The following is a 23,421-nucleotide window of genomic DNA, read 5'->3' on the forward strand; positions in this document are numbered from 1 at the left end:
TAAAGATTAAACTTTTTTTTTTTAATTTTCTACACTAAATTTTCGTTTGCTAAATATAAACAGGTCATAAGTATTTAAACATGCAAAAAATTTCATATATTTCATTTAAAATCAATAAAATTTAATAAAAATTGTAAAAGCAATAAAAATAAGGTGAAACCGCCAATTGGCAACACTTTTAATCAAGTAACTTGCATATGGCAGCACTGTGGTAGAAACAACGGTAGTTTGACAAAAGTAAACAAACGTCAAATACACTGAGAGCAAGAATAGAGTAAAATTCCCCTTAGAAAATAAGAATTTTATTATATTCAAGATATTTACAGATTTTTTGGTTTAAATTAATAAAAAATTTAATAAATATTTAAAATAAATAATAAAAACTTTATAATAAATCATAAAAATCATATATTTTGCTAAATACAATAATTTAACAGGGATTAATATTAATCCCACCAAAAAATTTTATATTCTTCTAATAAACTCCATAAAATTAATTAACATTTAACCTCCTCTATATAAAATTTCATAACTAATTCACATAAAACCCTAATTTTTATCTTTTTTTCTATAAGAAACCAGTATTCGTAGCAATAAAATTCCTACGGATTTGTTTGAAGCATACAAAATTATGAATAACATAGATAAGCTTAAGAAAACAAAATGTATTTATAAATTTAAAACTAAACATTATTAAGAGTGCGAATGCAGTCTTATACTAGAAACAAATCCGCAATTTAATGACCGGTATAGTAAGTCTCAAGTCTCCAATCTTATTTAAGAGTGTGTTGACTGCAGCTGTTAAACAATAAAGACCTTGGTGTGGCTGGCTGACTGACTGGCTCCTGCTTGAAATTTATTTTTATTATTTTTTTTTTAGCAGATTATTTGGCTGGCTGACTGGTTGGTTGGTTGGTCAGTTGCCATGGGAACTTGTGTGTAAGAATGAAAAATTAAAGAAGAAAAGCACATGTTAATGCCTGCAGTTTTAGCCTGGTTTCGTTTCAAAAAAATTTCAAACCACCACAGCCAGCTGACCAGGCCAGGCCAATAAACTACATTTGGGTACTTAAAGAATTAAACAAACAGAAATAAAACCAAAAACAGATAACATACAAAATATAGTATGTGAAGTCAAGAAAAAGGGTAAAATTTAAGCTCACAATAAAATCAATGCAAAATTGTACAAGTTTAAATATTAATAAAAGTGTCTTGGGTTTTTTTTTTGCAAAAAAATAACATAACAGCTGCTAAATTAAAAGTTATTTAACTTGTTCATTGAATTGGACTGCACCTTTTTCTAAAGTTATTATAATAAAAAAAAGCACAGGGTAAAACAAAAATAGATAATATTCTTTAAAAGAAATAAGATAAAAAGAAAATTATTTCCATAAATTTATGCTTTATTCAACATGAGTTTGTCATTTCCTTTGTAATTTTCCATAATGTAATATATATTCTGCATCCATCTGTCTATTTTAAAAACTAACAAAAATTTGTATTTAAAATGCTTTAAAATCTCTTAAGGATTACATTAATAACCGCAATATTACAAACAACGCTAACTAGGCAGCACTGTTAATATGTTAACATGCAATTTAACAACCCTGTAATTAAAATCAGGGTTGTATAACAGTTTACATCACAGGGTTGTTAAATGTCATGTTAATAGATTAACAGTGCTGTCTAGTTAGCGGTATTTGTAGTGGAAAATACACTGATACCTAAAATACACAAAATTCCCACAAAACATTAAGAATTTTGTAAAATTTCACATATTTAAAGATTTCTTTACCAAATTCTGTTAAAATTAAAGAAAATTAATTAAATATTATTATATAAACTTTAATTTTAGAAAATTAAAAATTTTTAAACAAAAAGAACTGACTTGTTTTTAAATAACTTCTGCTATTGAAACACTCTATTTATTAACCAACAATTTTAGCATAAACCTTATTTTGTTTAACAAAAAAAAAGCCTGTTTTGCAAAAGGTTTTTTTAAGTTTAATTATAATTATCAGGTTTTATTTGTATTTTTTGTAAAAAATAGGATTTTTTTCTTCTTAATGGCTTCAAATGTTGCTCATATTTTCGTGGTTGATTTAGTTAAAGAGAACTAGTTTCTTTTAGACAACATTCTTTTTCTAGTTGCAAGAATGTCTAGTTGTTATACAAAATAAAAAAAGCAAAAATCTACATAAAAAAAACCTGCAGCTAAAGATGTTTAAAAAGACATTAAACAAACAAACAAAAAAAACGAAAAGAACTAGTTTAAATAAATAAAAAAAAAGATTTATTTAAATACAAGTGTTAACATTTAAGCGGGTTTTGAAACTAGAATTATCAAAAAAAAATTTATTTAAACAATTTTAAACAAAAGTTAAAAAAAACGATTTTTAAATATTGCGTTTTTTTTTAATTTTTTCCTAAAGAATTATTAGCTGCAAAAATGTTTATTATTTTGTATTAATTATAACGACTTTTCTTTGTAATAAGATTTAAAGACCTCACAACGTATGATTAATATTAATTCCTGGCTGTTCTAAGAAAAATCGGCCTAACTTTTATAATAAAAGAGCTATTAAAAATATTTATTATAATAATGAAAGTTAACACTTAAGGAAATATTACCAAAGAAACAAATATTTCAAAATTTCAATAAAAATAAATTTTTTTTATTAATTTCCATAAATAAATTTTTTTGGAAAATTAAATTTTTCGATTTTTTTTATTTAAAGGATAAATTTTAAGGAATTTGTATTAAAAGTTTAACAATAATTTCCTAAAGAATTGTTTGCTACAAAAAAAAATTTACTATTTTGTATTAATTATAAAGAGTTTTCATTAAAATAAGATTTAAAGACCTCACAACGTATGATTGATATTATTTACTAGGTCTGCTAACAAAAATTGCTATAACTTTTAAGCAAAAACAGCTATTGAAATAATTTATTCAAATAATTAAAGCTAAGTTAATAGGCCTTAGTTTATGGGTAAAACTATATTAATCAAATCTATCTTTAATAAAAAACGTTTGCAAGTTTTAAAAATTAAACAAAATTTTGTTTTTTTGGGCCAATTTATTTATTTAACTTTGAAATATTACAAATTTTTTACTATAAATTTAGAATCCTTTGATTTAGATTTATTTGTTTTAAAACAATTTGCTATTTTGTTTCGACAAAGCCGTGTTTTCTTTAAAATACGTTTTAAAGACACCATAACGTATGATTGATATTAATTATTAGGTTGCCTTACAAAAATCGCCCTAACTTTTACAGAAAAAGATGGAATGAATTTATTTGTTTACCTAATAAAAGCCAACATTATAGGGTTCAGTTTAGATGTGAAAATATGTTAATAATCTATAACTCTATTAAACAAATTTTGCAAATTTTCAAAATTATTAAATTTTTCAAAATTATTTTTTTTAAAATTTTCTTATTTAACTAATAAATATTGCTATATTTTTTATATAGTTTATTATTCATATAATTTTGAACTATTTGTTGTAAAAAAATTGTGCATTTTGTGCAAAACGTATGATTAATATTAATTATTAGGTTGCCTTACTAAAATCACTATAACTTTTTATTTAAAAGAGCTTTTGAAGTAATTTATTTAACAAAACAAAGCCAAGTTTATAGGGTTTAATTAAGTGCAAAAAATATATTAATATGCTTTAATTTTCTTAAAAAAATTTTGATAGTTTTATAAATTTAGAAAAAAAAATCAAATTTACTTTTTTTTATAATTTTTTTTATTAACTTTTAAATGTAAAGAAAGTTTTAATGTAGCTTTAGTATTCATTTGATTTTGAACAAGTTTTTGTAAAATGTATTTTTTTAATTATAAAAATTTTTATTAAAAATACAGTCACCAAAACATATGATTGATATTAATTATTGAGTTCCATTAGAAAAATCTTTAAATATATACCATTTCTTTAGTGTTTTTTTAGGTAATGAGACTTTAAAATTACAATTTAAGCAATTTTCTAATAATTAAAATTGCAAATAAAGCTCTTATGTTGTTAGTTTATTTTAATTTAATTAAGAAAATCCTTAAATTTTCCAAAAATGTTAGCACTTTGTTCTCTAAATTATAATATTTATTATTATTAGCCTTAATTATAACAAAAATGTTATAAAAATCTATTAATTTTGAAGTATTGCTCAAAAATACAAAAATATTAAGCAAATCGCTACCTAATCAACACTGCTAACCTAACATGGTTGCCTACAACAACAACACCATGTAAAAGAACAACAAAAAAACCTGTTGTACATTGTTGCTTTTTTTACTTGCATACAATTCATATGTATAAAAACCAAACATAAATTCTTCATTATGATTATTTTTATTTTATTTATGTGTGTTTTATTTTTGTCTGTAACCTTTTTTTATAAATATAAATAATTTCTTTTTGTAGGTTCTTTTTGTTAGCTTCTTCTAGTACCTTGTTGTTGTTTTTGTTTTTTTTGTAACAATCAAGTTAACATTTTGTTCTTCTTCTTGTTCCAAATAGCTAACGTTTCTCTCTCTCGCTCTTTTGAGAATACTCTTTTTCCTTTTTTGAACGAGAAAAGGTTTTGTTATATTGGTATTGTTTTTGTTATTATTTGTTTTTGAGTTTGCTGTTCTTTTCTGCTGTTTTTTTTTGGGTTCATTATATTTTTTACGGTTTCTTTTTATTTATGTTTTTGTATTCTTTGTAGTGGGGGCAGGGGGGTACTTTTAAACATGGCTTAGTTTGCTGTGTTTGTTGTTGTCTGTCTTCTTTGTTGTTATAGAGTTTTTTTTCTCAGGCATGTGTGTGCTTGATTGTTTGTTTATAAACGAGAATATTGGTATTTTAAAAGTGTGGTTTAATAAACTTTTGCTTAAAAATTCTATTCTTAAACACAGTTTAAAAAGACTTGCAAACATTCAAGATAAAGAGTCGATAAATTGAGAGTATTATGAATTAAAATTATAAAAAGTATAGGAAAAAGAGAAAATTTAAATATAATTTCCAGATTTTTTAGATTTGCATTAAAAAAAATTAAAAAAAATTCTGCTAATAGCTAATGGATTGAAAAAATTTGTTTTAAAATCCTAAATAGCTTAACAAAACACAAATTTAAGTAAAAATTTAAGAAATTTTCTGTTTTCTTTTAAAACGAAAATAATTTTTGTATTAAATCTATCTTAAATTCATAACCGTTGAAGGAAAATGCTAAAATAAACCCATTTACTTAGAATCTAAAACAAAAATTCTTGAAATACTTTTTTTCTTAAAATTATTCAGTTATTTTAATTTTCATATTTCAAATTTTTATTTCACCTAAATTCCCATTTAAGTTAAAAAAATTCCTTATGAGGAATTTCGTTAAGGATGTTTGGGAATTTGCAGAAATGTGATTTTCATTCAAATAAAGAGCTATTTTAAATTTCGTTTTTAAAAAATTTTATTTTCCGTAAATTCCCATTTAATTTTATTTAAATTGATTATGGGGAATTTGGTTAATGAAGTTTGGGAATTTGCAGAAATATGTTTTTTATTAAAATTAATAGTTATTTTAAGTTTCTTGTTTAAAATTTGTATATCCCCTAAATTCCCATTTTAATTTATTAAAATTCCTTATGGGGAATTTCGTCAAGGAAGTTTGGGAATTCGAAAAAATAAGTTTTTTCTTAAAATTATTCAGTAATTTTCATTTTCTTGTTTAAAATTTTTATTTCCCTTAAATTCCCATTAAAGTTTAAAAAAATCCCTTATGGGGAATTTCGTTAAAAAAGTTTGGGAATTTATAAAAATGAGTTTTTTATTTAAATTAAGATTTATTTTCTTTTTCTTGTTTAAAATTTTCATTTTCCTTAAATTCCCATTTAAGTTTAAAAAGAATCCCTTAAGGGGAATTTCGTTAAAAAAGTTTGGGAATTTACAAAAATATGTTTTTTATTAAAATAAAGAGTTATTTTATGTTTCTTGTTTAAAATTTTCATTTTCCCTAAATTCCCATTTAAATTTAAAAAAATCCCTTATGGGGAATTTTTTTGGAAAGTTTAAGAATTTTCAGAAATGTGTTTTTTTATTCAAATTAAGAGTTATTTTAATTTTTTCGTTTAAAATTTCAAGTTCCCCTTAATTTTTTCCTCATTGTCTCCTTTTTTTAACGAATTGCTTGATTATCAATAGTATTTTACTTTTATTAGGTTCTAAGATAGTTTTAATGCCGCTAAATTCTTTGAAATGTTTATTATTTCACTATAATAGAGAATTTCCTTCCTCCTTGGCCGGAAAATAGATAAATGCAGTAATATTAACGAATAGTTAAAATTAAGCGTTTTTAAAATCACTATAGGGCATCACTGCTTTAAACTGTCAAACGTTTCTCATGTCAAGGATTAGCAGTGATGCCACACACTCAAATCTTAGCAAGCACCGCTAAATTGTATTTGCAAATGGAAAAAGTTGGCTCTAAACATATTTACTAGATTTATGAACTTATTTTGGAGAAAATTGTTCCAAAAATATGTAGAAAGAAACTTAAAATATTTAAAAACTATTTTTTAAATTTTTATAGATTGTTTATTTAATTTTCTATTTTTTACTATGAATCATTTCTTTATTAGAATTTAGAATTTATTAATTTAATTGTTCGTAACAGTTTTTAGGTTATTTTTCATGTTATCAATCATTCAAAAATGCAATAAAATTGTTTTATAAGCAAGTGAAAGAAATAATATTTTTTTTTATTATTATTTTTAATGAAAGTAAATAATTTGCAATTTGTTTTTAATACTTTATATAAGGTTTGCCATCACCTTTAATCAGTCATATTAAATTTGATTTTATGAAATCAAAATGTCTGTCTAAATATCGAAACTCATTTAAGTTGAGTATAATAACAAATATTTTTTTTGTAAAACAAATAAATACTTTAGCAACTATGTACAACAACAAAAAGCTAGTTGAAAAGATAAGAATTTATAAATATGTATATAAAAAAAAAACGTAATAAATAAATTGTCAACTAATAGATAATAATAAAAAAAATTCACAAAGGTAAATACCAGTACAGAGTGCAGTACTTAAATGAAGCTATATATTTAATATTTGATAAATAAAGCTAAAGACAAAATGAGAAATTTTAGTTTAATGAGAAATTTGTAACAAATTTTTAAATAATAAGAGTTTGAATACGAATTAATGATAGTTTCTTTTGTTTTTTGTTAAAAATACGATGCAAGAGTAAAATATTTGCCTATTTTTAAGGGATTTGTATGAAAAATAAAAAAAAATTCATTATTTTGCTTTAAAACTGATCAGGCAACCCCTCCTACCTTGCATTTGTTTTGATTATTGCCAAGGACAACAACAACAACCACATAACTCTCCTATACTATCTCGCCATATGTTTTGATTATTGCCAAGGACAACAAACACACAACTCTCCACTACTCTCTCTCTCACTCCATATGCAAAATAACAACTCTGTCTTATTGATAACAGGGTTGTTCATTAATTTTCTTTGTTTTTATACAAGAACAGTGAGAAAAATTGTAGTAGTAGTTAAAAACAAATTCGTTTTAACTCTATAAAACCCTAGACAAATAAACATTTACGTATTTGGTAGATAATAAATGACTGGCAAAAGAGTATTATAAAAAAAATGTAAAGAAATATTCATATTGCTTTTATAAACTTTATAAAATAAATAATAAACAAAAAATTCAAAACATTAAACAAAGAATTCTTTTCCATAAACTGAAACCGAAGAAATAAAAAAAGATTACAAAAACATTTAAAAATATTTCTGTATTTTTGTTGTAAATTTTTTAACTAAGGAAGTAGGCTTTGTGATGCAATGTATTTCGTAAATGATAAATGTATTTTTTCAATTTCATTGTTGACCAAATATGTGTCAATAAACTATGAATACATTAATTTTTTTTTGGAAAAAAATGCATCAGTTTTCTGCTTTAGTCATAACCAGCCATAAAACTGAGTATTGACTTTTTGTATGTTACGTCTTGATAAAGCAAAAGCCCCTTTTATAAAGAAAATTTTAAAAAAAAAATATTTTTATTTGTATTTCCCTTAATTTATGATAAGAAGTGACGAGTCGTATGTTTATTTAAAATGCCTTTTAGTCAGTGACTATCTAACATTTATTTATTATCTTTTAGGTCATAAAGATTAATACCAAACTACTAAAAACAGTAATATTTTCATAATAAAAAATAATCGAAAGAAAAATTTTAAAAATAAAATAAAATTTTTCAATAAATTTAAATCGCAATTAACCAAAAATGTGAATTCTAATAAGAAAATGAAAATCTGCAAATTCCCAAACTTTCTTAGCGAAATTCCCCATAAGGGATTTTTTAAATTTAAATGGGAATTTAGGGGAAATGAAAATTTTAAACAAACAAGTCAAAATAAGTCTTAATTTGAAAAAAAAACTTATTTCTATAAATTCCCAATTTTCTAAAACGAAATTCCACATAAGGGATTTTTTTAAACTTAAATGGGAATTCACGGAAAATAAAAATTTTGAACAAGAAAATTAAAGTAACTCCTAAATTAAACAAAAAACACATTTTTACAAATTCCCAAACTTTCTTAGCGAAATTCCCCATAAGGGATTTTTTTAAACTTAAATGGGAATTTAGGGGAAATGAAAATTTTAAACAAAAAAGTCGAAATAAGTCTTAATTTCAATAAAAAACTTATTTCTATAAATTCCCAAACTTCATTAACAAAATTCCCCATAAGGGATTTTTTTAAACTTTAATGGGAATTTACGGAAAACAAAAATTTTGAACAAGAAATTCAAAACAACTCTTAATTTGAATAAAAATCATATTTCTATAAATTCCCAAACTTCCTTAACGAAATTCCCCATAAGGGATTTTTTTAAACTTAAATGGGAATTTAGGGGAAATAAAAATTTTAAACAAGAAATTCAAAATAACTCTTAATATGAATAAAAAACATATTTTTACAAATTCCCAAACTTCCTTAACGAAATTCCCCATAAGGGATTTTATCAAACTTTAATGGGAATTTAAGGGAAATAAAAATTTTAACCAAGAAATTCAAAATAACTCTTAATATGAATAAAAAACATATTTTTACAAATTCCCAAACTTCCTTAACGAAATTCCCCATAAGGGATTTTTTTAAACATAAATGGGAATTCATGGGAAATAAAAAATTTAAACAAGAAATTCAAAATAACTCTTAATATGAATAAAAAACATATTTCTATAAATTCCCAAACTTCCTTATCGAAATTCCCCATAAGGGATTTTTTTAAACTTAAATGGGAATTCACGGGAAGTAAAAATTTTAAATGAGAAATTCAAAATAACTCTTAATTTGAATAAAAAACTTATTTCTATAAATTCCCAAACTTCCTTAACGAAATTCCCCATAAGGGATTTTTTAAACTTAAATGGGAATTTAGGGGAAATAAAAATTTTAAACAAGAAATTCAAAATAACTTTTAATTTGAATAAAAAATATATTTCTATAAATTCCCAAACTTCCTTAACGAAATTCCCCATAAGGGATTTTTTATACTAAAAATGGGAATTTAGGGAAAATAAAAATTTTAAACAAGAAATTCAAAAACTCTTAATTTTAATAAAAAACTTATTTCTATAAATTCCCAAACTTTCATGATGAAATTCCCCACAAGGGATTTTCACTTACACCAAATGAAATAGTGTAAAGTCAAATATTTGAGGCGTTACTTTAATTTATAGCTCTATCCCGCAGTTTAACAAAACAACCGTTTAACTTTACCTCAAACTAAGCATTTCTTTGTTAAAATCTTAATTGAACAGATTTCAAATAAGATTTCTTTGAATTTTATTTCATTTTAACAACCATTTTTTTAACCACTATTTATCAGTGGTTAAAAAATGGAGTCAATGCAGTCAATTTTTATTTGGCTTTAGAAACAAATCTTTAAAAGTTTTGTTTCTTTTAATTGTTTTTTAATGGTTTTATTTTATTTTTTATTTTACATAATGATGTTTTAGAAAACTTGTTTTTAACGAGCTCACTTTCATTTTAATGTGATTGATTTTTTTTTCTAGCACGAAAAAAAATGGTAATAGAGGGAATATTTTCAAGAAAACACGTGTTTTGAGGGAATTTTCTAAAAGTAAATAACAATTTCAATAAGCAGCTCTTGAAATAAATGAGATATGTTGAACATAGCTTCCAGATTTGAGAATTTAAAGGCATTTGGCAGAGTTTTTGGATTAAAAATGACAAAGTCTGTCTTTTGGTACTTTTTGCAAAAAGTACTTTTTTGTTATTTTACACATTTAGAGCTTCAGGGCATTGGAAAATTAGTTAGAATTAAAATTGCACTTACAATAAACATTTTTGGGAAAAAGTATTAAAAAAGGTACTTTTGAGAAAAAGTACTTTTTATGTATTTTATTAAATTTTCATGTGCAAATTCTCAAAATGTAGTTATATGTAAAAATATATACTTTTTACCAATTTTTTAAAAACGTAGTAGAAAAACTACTTTTTTTAAAAAAGTACTTTTTTTGTTATTTTACACATTTTGAGCTTAGGACAATGGAAAATTAGTTAGATTTAATATTCCAGTTATAATAAAAACAATTTTGGAAAAAGTAGTAAAAAAAAGTACTTTTGGGGAAAAGTACTTTTTATGTATTTTATTAAATTTTCATGTTGAGATTCTCAAAATGTAGTTAAAAAGAAAAATATGCAAGTTTAAAAAAAAAAAATTAAAGCGTAGTAGAAAAACTACTTTTTAGAAAAAGGTGTTTCTTGGTGATTTAACAGATTTTTAACTCCTAATACGATAAATTATAAATTCCATACTTTTGGCAGATTTTATGAAAAAGTAGTAGAAATGGTACTTTTTGGAAAAGGTACTTTTTTTGGAAATTTTAACACATTTTCTTGGGCCGATTTTGAAAATGAAGATAGTTCTAAAGATATAAAGACGATAGTTTTAAAATTAAACACTTTTTTAAAAATTTTTGAAAAAGTAGTAAATAAGGTACTTTTTGGAAAAAATGATTTTATTGAAATTTTAATATATTTTGATGTGAAAATACAAAAAATGTAGTTATATATAAAATTGGTTAATTTTTAACATTTCTAAAAAAAAAGTAGTAGAAAATGTACTTTTTCAAAAAAAGTACTTCTTTGGAATTTTAATCTACTTTCAGGTTACAACACCGAAAAATTAATTTATTGCATGATTTTACAAGATTTCATGAAAATGTGGTGCCAAAAAAGTACTTTTTCCATAATTTTTGAAAAAGTATTAGAAAAGGTACTTTTTGCAGGAAAGTACTTTTTATGTATTTTATTAGATTTTCATGTGCAGTTTTTGAAAATATAGTTAGTTTTAAAATTGTGCACTTCCTTACAAATTTTTCAAAACGTAGTAGAAAAGGTACTTTTTGCAAAAAAGTACTTTCTTTGTATTTTAACACATTTTTAAATCTCAATACGAAAAATCATTTTTTTTTTTGTAATTTTCCAAGATTTTATAAAATAGTAGTAGAAAAGGTACTTTTAGAAAAAAGTACTTTTTTGTAATTTAAACGCATTTTCATGAGCAGATTCTAAAAATGTAGTTACATTTAATATTTGTTACTTTTTAAAAAAGTAGTAGAAAAGGTACTTTTTGAAACAAAGTACTTTTATGTAATTTTAACCATTTTTATTGTCAGATTTTGAAAAATTATTTAAATTTAAATAAAATTGCTTACTTTTTAATAAGTTTTTGAAAAAGTAGTAGAAAAAGTACTTTCGGGAAAAAGTACTTTTTTGTAATTTTAACTAATTTTTATGTCAGATTTTGAAAAGTTACTTAAATTTAAATAAAGTTGCTTACTTTTTAATATGTTTTGAAAAAGTAGTAGAAAAAGTACTTTCGGGAAAAAGTGCTTTTTTGATAGTTTTATTAATTTTCATGTAAAGATTTTCAAAATATAGTTTATTTCAAAATTGTGCACTTTTTAGCAATTTTCAAAAACGTAGTAGAAAAGGTACTTTTTTAAAAAAAGTACTTTTTTGTAATTTTAATCCATTTTTAGGTAATGTTTTGAATTATTGTTAAAATTTAAATGAAATTGCTTACTTTTTAAAATTTTTTGGAAAAGTAGTAGAAAATGTACTTTATGGAAAAAGTACTTTTTTTGGTATTTTTTATTAATTTTCATGTAAACTTTTTAGGAATTTTCAAAAACCTACTTTTTGGAAAAGTACTATTTTTTAATTTAACCCTGTTTTTGCTCAGATTTTTAAAAATTACTGAAATGAAAATAAAATTGGTTACTTTTTAACATTTTTTGAAAAAGTAGTAGAAAAGGTACTTTCTGGAAAAAATACTTTTATGCAATTTTAACTAATTTTTAGCTTAAATTTTGAAAAATTAATTAAATTTAAATAAAATTGATCACTTTTTAAATTTTTTTTAAAAAGGTAGTAGAAAAGGTACTTTCTGGAAAAAGTACTTTTTTGGTGTTTTTATTAATTTTCATGTAAAGATATTCAAAATATAGTTTATTTCAAAATTGTGCACTTTTTAGCAAATTTTCAAAAACGTAGTAGCAAAAGTACCTTTTAACAATAAGTACTTTTTATGAATTTTGTTAGATTTTCAGCTGCTTATCATGATAAGGTTAAATTTAAATGAAATTGATACTTTTTAACATTTTTTGAAAAGGTACTTTCTGGAAAAAGTACTTTTTTGGTATTATTATTAATTTTCATGTAAAAATTTTCAAAATATAGTTAATTTCAAAATTGTGCACTTTTTAGCAAATTTTCAAAAACGTAGTAGAAGAAGTACCTTTTGCAAAAAGGTACTTTTTAAGTATTTTATTAGATTTTCAGCTGCTTATCATGATAAGGTTAAATTTTAATAAAATTGCTTACTTTTTAACATTTTTTGAAAAAGTAGTAGAAAAGGTACTTTCTGAAAAAAGTACTATTTTGTAATTTAACCCTGTTTTTGCTCGGATTTTTAAAAATTACTTAAATGAAAATAAAATTGGTTACTTTTTAACATTTTTTGAAAAAGTAGTAGAAAAAGTACTTTCTGGAAAAAGTACTTTTTTGCTATTTTAATTAATTTTCATATAAAGATTTTCAAAATATAGTTTATTTCAAAATTGTGCACTTTTTAGCAAATTTTCAAAAACGTAGTAGAAAAAGTACCTTTTGCAAAAAGGTACTTTTTAAGTATTTTATTAGATTTTCAGCTGCTTATCATGATAAAGTTGTTTATTGTTTACTTTTGTAAAAGTATTTTTGAAATGGTACTTTTTTGTTATATTATTCCGTACTTTTGCCCGTTTTTTACCTTTAAAGGTCATTTAAATATAGTTTTTTCTGGGTTTATGATAAAATTACCATATTTAAGAGAGTTCACTGCCTAGTCAAGATCACTTTCACTTTTCTTTAACACAGTTTCTTTGTTTAATAAAAAATAAATAGAAATTGGTGTCACTTACCTTTGGCAATTCCCTTTTACGCCTAAATATAACACCATCGTTCTCTATATAATCGGGTACTTCTTTGCGATTGGAGAAATTAAACACCATGCTGGTGTTTTCGGCCGGTGCTGCTGGTGGGGCCTGGCGCCGTTTACGCATGGCCCACAATGGACTATTTGTAGCACTTATAACGGAATCAACATCGGAATAGCCAGCAGCCGCCGTGGCAGCACTAGAGGCTCCTCCGGAGGCGGGCGATGTTGTGTTGTGTGTGGTGGTCTTAATCACATGATCTAGCTGACTAGCTGAGGGCGAGGAGTTGGCCGCCGATGCCGCCACTGTATTGTTGGTGTGTGAATTTGCTGTGGAAGATTTTTTCAAATCATTGATGCGATTCTTTTCGATTTCCCTGGAAGTCAATGAAGTGGGTGTGGAATGTTTTAGTGTCTCCATGGTGGTTTCTGTTTTTTGCTGCTGGGTATTGAGTAGAGGACGTATCACACCTATTTGTTTTTGTGTCGTATTAAGGGGCGTAGCAGAGGAAGAGGATGTGGAGTTTGTGGTATTATTAGGGGTAGAGGGTGCTGAAGAGTTTGAGTTGGAACTGGAGCTGGTATTAAATTTAAATTGTTGTGTATAACCCGCTTTTGCTATATTATCGAGTGCCGTGCGCGTAATACGCTTTGTTGTTTTCAAACCGCCGTATTCGTCGTCGTCGTAGTTTTCGCCACCATCACTTAAATCACTACTACTGGGAGGAGGCGAGCCAGCCTTTGTTAAACACTCATAATTGTTAACGGTCGCTGCTGGTTCGTTTTTCGTATCGATCGTGCTGCTTGTTGCTGTTTCATTATTGTTTGGTTTTGTATTTTTATTATTAATCTTATCGTTTTCGTTTTTAAGAGAGCTAATATTGTTAAATTCTTGCTGGGTTTCTTCGTTTTTGAAATCGTTGTTGCTGTATGGGTATTTATTGTTTTGGCGTTGGCATGCGTCACCACCATCGCCATTATTGTCGCCTCTGCCAGCGACACCGCTGACGACGCCTCCAACAGCCATACTACTACTTCCCTTATTATTCATTGATTCATGGTTATCGCTGCTGCTGGTGGCTGCAGCACAGTTATCGGTTTTTCGGTTTGGTGTTGTATCGTTTAATTTCAATTTACTTAACTCTTTGGTTAGAGCGGTTAACGGTGAATCCACCTCAAATTTCTCTTTAATTAAATGATCTCTCTTTAAACTGGATAGTGGTGTATCCAGTTTCTCTTTAGAGTTGAATAGCTCTTTGTTTTGTTTGAAATCTCTTTCGTTGTTGAATTTTTGCCGGGGTATTATGTCCGGTGTGTGTTCCGATAAGGTGGTTTGGTTTGTTTTCAAAGGTGTTAAACAGTCTTGCGTGTTATTGATGGACGTGGCTATGGCCAATGCCTTTCTACCCAGGGGAGACTGCAAGAGATCTTGGGCTTGTGGTGTAGAAGTCTTTAAAGGTTTTTGCAGTTTTTTAGTGGGACTCAGCGGCTTGGGATAAGTAACCACCGGTTTTTGTTCTTTAATGATATTTTTAAAGGTCTCCACTTTACTGGCCACATCTCCCTTGGAATTGCTGCGATTGGTGGTGCGTGGCCGGCGATTGGCGGTGGCCTCAAACATTTTCAAAGTCTGCTTAACCAAATCTGGTGGTGGTCTTTCGGTATCATCTATAATAGAGGTTAATCTTTTGGGTGGCAAATGATCGGTGCCCTGCTGCAGTCTTTCACGGGCATTATGTATCTTATCCTCAATGGTAACACCACAATTGGGAGCCGAGCTATTGGCTCTGGTATGCCAAGGAGATTTTTCACTTAGCAAAGCCTCCACCGATCTAGCTCTTTTCAAAGAATCATTGCCTCGTTTTAGATGGCGTGAACGTTTGTTGTAGGAGGTTTCGGTAAAGGTAACACCCACCCCATTGGAACCTTGGGTATTGGAGGAGTATCTTTTCTCCTGGCCATTATTAATGGAGGTCTTCAAAATACCCATTTTCTTGCAGCCCATAATATGAGAATCTCCATTTTGTGTATCATTCCTTATTGTTTTATAATCAAAACCCTGATTCTCCTCATCTTCAGGCTCGTCCTCCTCCTCCTCATCGTCCTCACAATTTTCCTCCTCATCCTCGTTATTGTCCAGCAAATTATTGAGACTGGTAGAGCGTCTCAATTGATCTTTATTCAAACGCTGCTGTTCCATGGACTCTCGCAAAGCCAAACTTAAATAACGGCAACGCAATTTGGAGACAATGCCGGGGCCATAACTTAAATCCTCACTAGTATCTAAATCGCTGGCTGCACCCCCTCCTCCTCCTGAGCGATTATTTGCACGATTGGTGGCCTGGCATGTGGAGGTAATTGGATGCAAATGTGTGGCGCCAGTTTGTGTGGATTTTTTCATTTCTTGTACGGCCACCATTTTCTTTTTAATTGCACAGTTAGCCAATGTTGCTGATGATGATGATGAAGATGATGATGTTAAACAAGAATATGAATTAGAAGTTGTTAATACGTTGTTAGTTGTTGTGGTCTTGGTAGGTGACTTTAAATCCAACGATATATTATTGCCACCACTTGTGGTATTTTGTTTAAATTTATTTAATTTCTTTATATTCAAATGTTGTTCGTTTTTGATAAATTGATTTTCTTGTAATTTTTGTGATATTTTCACTACACTTGCACTACTACTACTACCACCAACACTACTATTATTTATACCAACACTAATACCACCAATAGTTACACTATTATTTGTATTATTATTATTAAAATTAATCGAATTTCCCGTAATATTCGTTATATTTGTAGTATTTGCCGCACATACTAAACGTTCACTCTCGCATTTATTAAGCGACTGATTTTGTAAATTCCCAACAGCTATGTTGTTGTGGTAATGTGGTTGGCTATTCACTAAACTCTCTCGCTCAGTCTCGGCTCTCTTTACAATTGCTGATGATGAAGAAGATGACGATGATGAAGAAGCAGTGTTGTGTTGTGTACTAGTAGTAGTAGTGGTGGTGTTAGTGTTATATGAAGAACCCGTTAAACGAGTTGCCATTTGTTGTTGTTTATTTGTAATAATAGCTGTTGTTGTTGTGGTTTCTGTTTCATCATTTAATAATTCTGCTTCTTCGTCTTGTTGTTCTTCTTCTTCCAATTTATTGGTATTTCTATACATTTCAAAATGTTCTTGTTTTTGATTTTCTTCCGTCATTTCATTATTTTCTTGCTGTATGTTGACTTTGCACTCTTTATTTAGCCGTTGTGGAGTAGTGATCTCTTCTTTGGTTGTAAATGTAGCTGACGATGATGATGATGATAATGATGTTGGTGTTGTTGCTGTATATTGACCTCCAAACAATTTTTCTGCCTTTTCTTTAAGTGGCGATGATGATGATGTTTTTGTATATGATTTAATGTTGTTTGCCGGCTTCGTACTAGTTGTTGTTGTTGTAATATATTGTTTATTTACCTTTGTTGTTGTGTTCGCATATGTTAATAATGAAGTTTTAGTGTAATCTTTGGTTGAGCAGACTTGTTGTAAACCATCTGCAAAAAAACAAAACAGAATACAGAAAAAATTTTAATTTTTTTTTGCGGAAAATTGGAAAAAATGGTAAAAGGAAATATAAAATTTAATTGGAAAAAAACGATTTTTAAATAAATCGGTACTAAAATTAAATAAAACTAAAAAGATTTACATTAATTTTTGCTTAAAAATATAAATTTGGGATTATTTCAATTAAAAATACATTTTTGGTCATCTGCTGTAGTTTTTTTAAAAAGTAGTAAAATACTAATATTTTTAAATGTGAAAATTTATCATTAAACCGACTTAAAATTTATAAACCAAAATTTTTTTCAACTAAAAATCAATTTTTGGGAATTTTGCTGCAGTTTTAAAATAGTAGTAAAACTACTACTATTTTTAAATGTGAAAATTTATCATTAAACAGGCTTAAAATTTATAAAACAAACTTTTTTTCAACTAAAAATCAATTTTTGGGAATTCTGCTGCAGTTTTAAAAAAGTACTAAAAATACTACTATTTTTAAATGAGAAAATTAATCATTAAACAGGCTTAAAATTTATAAACAAACTTTTGTTTCAACAAAAAATGCATTTTTGGGAATTCTGTTACAGTTTTTTAAAAAGGTAGTAAAATACTACTATTTTTAAATGTGAAAATTTATCATTAAGCAGCCTCAAAATTTGTAAACCAAAATTTTTTTCAACTAAAAATCCATTTTTGGGAATTCTGCTGCTGTTTTTAAAAAAGTAGTAAAAATACTACTATTTTTAAATGAGAAACCAGTTCATTAAACCGGCTTAAAATTTATAAACTAACTTTTGTTTCAACAAAAAATACATTTTTGGCCATTCTGCTGTAGATTTTTAAAAAGTAGTAAAATACTACTATTTTTAAATGAAAAAATTTTTCATTAAACAGGCTTAAAATTTATAAATAAACTTTTGTTTCAACTAAAAAAACATTTTTTGTCATCTTCTGTAGTTTTTTAAAAAGGTAGTAAAATACTACTATTTTTAAATGAGCAAATTTTTAATTAAGCAGCCTTAAAATTTATAAACAAACTTTTGTTTCAACAAAAAATGCATTTTTGGGAATTCTGTTACAGTTTTTTAAAAAGTAGTAAAATACTACTATTTTTAAATGAGAAAATTAATCATTAAACAGCCTTAAAATTTATAAACTAACTTTAATTTCAATTAAAAATACATTTTTGGCCATTCTGGTGTAGATTTTTAAAAAGTAGTAAAATACTACTATTTTTAAATGAGAAAATTTGTCATTAAGCAGGCTTAAAAATTATAAACCAACATTATTTTCAACTAAAAATCAATTTTTGGAAATTCTGTTACAGTTTTTAAAAAAGTAGTAAAATACTACTATTTTTTAAATAATAAAATTTCTTATTAAACAAACTTAAAATTTATAAACAAACTTTTATTTCAACTAAAAAGTCATATTTGGAAATTCTGTTACAGTTTTTTAAAAAGGTAGTAAATTACTACTATTTTTAAATGTGTAAATTTATCATTAAACAGACTTAAAATTTATAAACCAAAATGTTTTTCAACTAAAAATCAATTTTTGGGAATTTTGCTGCAGTTTTTAAAAAAGTAGTAAAATACTACTATTTTTAAATAATAAAATTTCTTATTAATCAGGCTTAAAATTTATAAACAAACTTTTGTTTCAACAAAAAATACATTTTTGGCCATTCTGCTGTAGTTTTTAAAAAAGTAGTAATAAAAGAATTCTGATGCAGTTTTTTAAAAAGTAGTAAAACTACTACTATTTTTAAATGAGATAATTGTTCATTAACCAGGCTTAAAATTTATAAACAAACTTTCGTTTCAACAAAAAAATGCATTTTTGGAAATTCTGCTGCAGTTTTTTAAAAAGTAGTAAAATACTACTATTTTTAAATGAGATAATTGTTCATTAAACAAACTTAAAATTTATAAAGAAACATTTATTTCAACTAAAAATCTATTTTTGCGAATTCTGCTTTAGTTTTTAAAAAGTAGTAAAAATACTACAATTTTTTATATAGCCCAAGGTCTCTTTAAATTGCTTTAAAATTTTTAACAATCCATGCTTTTCTATAAAAACTTATTTTTGGAGATTTTTAACCTATTTTAAAAAAGTAGTCAAATACTACTATTTTTGAAATATGAAAATATCACTTTAATTTCACCTTGAATTATTAACAACATAATTTTTTCATCTAACAACATATTTTTAAGACTTTTGTAACATTGTTAAAAAGTAGTAGAAATAGCTACTACTATTTTTTGAGTTAAAATTTTTATGGAAATATATTTTTAAACTGGTTTAAAATTGGTAATATTTCATTAAGCAACATATTTTTGGAACTTTTGTAGCTTTTTTTAAAAAAGTAGTAGAAATACTACTATTTTTTAAATTGAATTTTTTAAGAAAATTTCGTTTTAAATGGGCTTAAACTTGTTAACAAACTTTAATTTTAGCTTAAAATTTAAATTTTTTAAATTTTAAGACTTTTTAAAAAAGGTAGTAGAAATACTACTAAGTTTTAAATATAAATTTTTATGAAAATTACATTTTAAACCCATTAAGCAGTAGTAACAAACTTAGAAACCTGTTTTTTGTTAATATTAAGCCTTTTTAAAAAAGGTAGTAGAAATACTACTATTTTTTAAATATAAATTTTTATGAAACCCATTAAGTAGTAGTAACAAACTTTGTTTTCCTTTAAAAACATATTATTGTTAATTTTAAGCCGTTTTTTTAAAAAGGTACTAAAAATACTACTATTTTTAAAAGTGCTGTTTTCTTGAAAAATCCTCTTTAAACATAAAAAAACTTGATTTCTTAGCATATTTTGAATATAAAAACGAATGTTATTTAATGAGGTACGCCTTCTTAAAAAAGGTAGTAGAAATACTACTAAGTTTTAAATATAATTTTTCATGGAAATTATTAGCAATAACATTAAGTAGTAGTAACAAACATTGTTTTCCTTTAAAAACATATTTTTGTTAATTTTAAGCCTTTTTAAAAAAGGTACTAAAAATACTACTATTTTTAAAAGTTTTATTTCCATGAAAATTTGATTTTAAACATCATAAAACCTAATTTACCACAATATTTTGAAAAAAACTACTAAAATTATTGGTTTTTAAAAAGGTACTAAAAATACTACTATTTTTTAAAGAGTTCTTTTAATGAAAATTAAATCTTAACATAATAAAAACTAATATTTTGTTAAAAACACCTAAAAGTACTGGTTTTTAAAAAGGTACTAAAAATACTACTATTTTTTAAAGCGTTCTATTCATGAAAATTCCATTTTAAACATCATAAAAATATAATATTTTGAAAAAACAACATATTTTTGTTAATTTTAAGCCTTTTTTAAAAAAGGTACTAAAAATACTACTATTTTTAAAAGTTTTGTTTCCATGAAAATTTGATTTTAAACATCATAAAACTTAATTTACCACAATATTTTGAAAAAAAACTACGAAGATTATTGGTTTTTAAAAAGGTATTAAAAATACTACTATTTTTTAGAGAGTTCTTTTAATGAAAATTCCATTTTAAACATCATAAAAATATAATATTTTGTTAAAAACACGTAAAAGTACTGGTTTTTAAAAAGGTACTAAAAATACTACTGTTTTTTAAAAGTGTTCTTTTCATAAAAATTCCATTTTAAACATCATAAAAATATAATATTTTGAAAAAACAACATATTTTTGTTAATTTTAAGCCTTTTTAAAAAAGGTACTAAAAATACTACTATTTTTAAAAGTTTTGTTTCCATGAAAATTCGATTTTAAACATCATAAAACCTAATTTACCACGATATTTTGAAAAAAAAACTACTAAAATTATTGGTTTTTAAAAAGGTACTAAAAATAATACTATTTTTTAAAGAGTTCTTTTAATGAAAATTAAATTTTAACATCATAAAAACTAATATTTTGTTAAAAACACCTAAAAGTACTGGTTTTTAAAAAGGTACTGAAAATACTACAATTTTTTAAAGCGTTCTATTCATGAATATTTCATTTAAAACATCAAAAAAATATAATATTTTGAAAAAACAACTAATTTTTGTTAATTTTAAGCCTTTTTTTAAAAAAGGTACTAAAAATACTACTATTTTTAAAAGTTTTATATCCATGAAAATTCGATTTTAAACATCATAAAACCTAATTTACCAAAATATTTTGAAAAAAAAACTACTAAAATTATTGGTTTTTAAAAAGGTACTAAAAATACTACTATTTTTTAAAGCGTTCTATTCATGAAAATTCCATTTTAAACATCATAAAACCTAATATTTTGTTAAAAACATCTAAAAGTACTGGTTTTTAAAAAGGTACTAAAAATACTACTATTTTTTAAAGCGTTCTATTCATGAAAATTCCAATTTAAAACATAAAAAAACTTCATTTCCCACCATATTTTGAAAAAAACGACTAATATTAGTGATAGTTAAAAAAGTACTAAAAATACTACTATTTTTAAAAGTGCTCATTTCTTGAAAGATCCTTTTTAAACATAACAAAACTTAATTTTACAACATACCTAGTAGAAAAAAATAAATAAAATGCCACCATGTTGTGACAAATGGCTTGTTTACAGCTTCTCCCTTCCTTTTTCTCTCTCTCTCCCACTGACTCTTTATGTTTTTTCAACCCATTAAAATGATTTACCGCAAATTAGTACGAAGTTTTAGTTAATCATCAATAAAATAATGTTTTATGAAACCTCAAAATAAATGACTCACATATTTTCCCCAAAAATAAAAACATAATTGCAATTGTAAATAAACATATGTTAAGAATTAGGAAAATAAATTTATAATCAAATCAACCCCATTTGCTAGCCAATCTTAACCCTTTTGTAGATTGCAAAATTCAAAGCAAAATTCTAATAAGAATGAGTAACAACCACCAACTCAAGGCTTATTGGCTCTATAGGCAGGCTTTTAAATTTTTAAATTAACAACAAACAGCTGAGCTTTTTTCATTTTTATTAAATTTATTTTATTCTTAAACTTTTTTTGCATAAAAAATCATATTCAAAGTCAAATATAAATTCATACAATTATAAGGGTAGTTAGTCTGTTTCAATTTGCCTTTTTTTATTTATATTTTCATTCCTTATTGTTGTTGTTGCTGTTTTTGTATTTGTTGTGTTTAATACGGTTTTTTTGTTTGTTTTGTTATTGATTCCTGCTCAAATTATAACATGTACACAAAAAATTGCAGTAAAACACACACATACAAAAGACAATTAAAATTGATATGCAAATTCAAGAGAGACGACCAACTCAAAGAGTTTAATTTTTACTCATCGCCTCATAGAGAGAGAGTGTTTAAGATTATCATTGTTTTAATGATTAAAAATGTATCACTACAACCGGTTTAATTTCTTTAGCTTAGCATGAGGTAATTTTGAGAGCACTTGTTTCTCAAATCTATAAAATATATATAGATTAAGGTGGCCGGCTAATTTTTTTTTCTCTTTTGTATATTATCTTTTGTTTTTTATTTAAAGTTATTTCAGAAAACAATGGTTGTTTGTAACAATGAATGAAGTATGTTTATTTATAACCAGAGACAAAGGTTTTAATTAAATATGTAAATTAGGGTTATTTTGTTAAGGTTCAAAAAAAAAAATAAAGTGGGCAAATTGTTAAAATTATTTCAGCAAACTAAATTAAAATTTAGTTTTATTGAAACAAAATTGTACCAGAAAAAATTACTAAAACCAAAATATCTTAAAAATATAAATTTTTTAACATTTTGCGCAATTTTCAAAAGCGTACTAAAAATACTACTATTTTTTTAAATTCATTTCTTATGAAAATTTTACTTTAAACTGGTTTAAATTAGTTATAAAACTTTTATTTTAGCTTAAAAATTTTTTTTGTTAATTTTAAGCCTTTTTAAAAAATTTACTAAAAATACTACTATTTTAAAAATACCAATTTTAATGAAAATTTCATTTAAAACTACTTTAAAATCGTTATAGAACATTTATTTTAGAATTTTTGGAAATTGTAAGCCTTTTTAAAAAAAGTACTAAAAATACTACTATTTTCAAAATATACATTTTTATAAAAACGACATTTTAAACTTATAAAGTAGTAGTAAATTTCAAAAATATCTTAAAAATTGATATTTTTTTTTGTTTGCTGAGTTTTTTTAAAAAAAGTACTAAAAATACTACTAATTTTTTATACAAACTTTTCATGAAAATTTCACTTTAAAATTATTATAGAACTTTTGTTTTTGCTTAAAAATATTTTTAGTACCTTTTTAAAATAAGTACTAAAAATACTACTAATTTTTTATACAAAATTTTCATGAA

The 23,421-nt window shown here is 24.9% G+C and overlaps 1 protein-coding gene across 2 annotated transcripts in view; it reads right to left on the minus strand.

Annotated features, from left to right (window-relative positions):
• The window catches only part of bif (bifocal), an 89,336-nt gene that overhangs the window by 33,029 nt on the left and 32,886 nt on the right, over positions 1 to 23,421 (minus strand). For both annotated transcript variants that reach the window (XM_065508637.1, XM_065508638.1), the window contains exon 2: positions 13,513 to 17,075. In XM_065508637.1, the coding sequence (XP_065364709.1) occupies positions 13,513 to 17,075 (3,563 nt within the window). The remainder of the gene's footprint in view (positions 1 to 13,512; positions 17,076 to 23,421) is intronic.

This window comes from Calliphora vicina, chromosome 4 (assembly GCF_958450345.1).
Source record: "Calliphora vicina chromosome 4, idCalVici1.1, whole genome shotgun sequence".
NCBI classification, from domain to species: Eukaryota; Metazoa; Arthropoda; class Insecta; order Diptera; family Calliphoridae; genus Calliphora; species Calliphora vicina.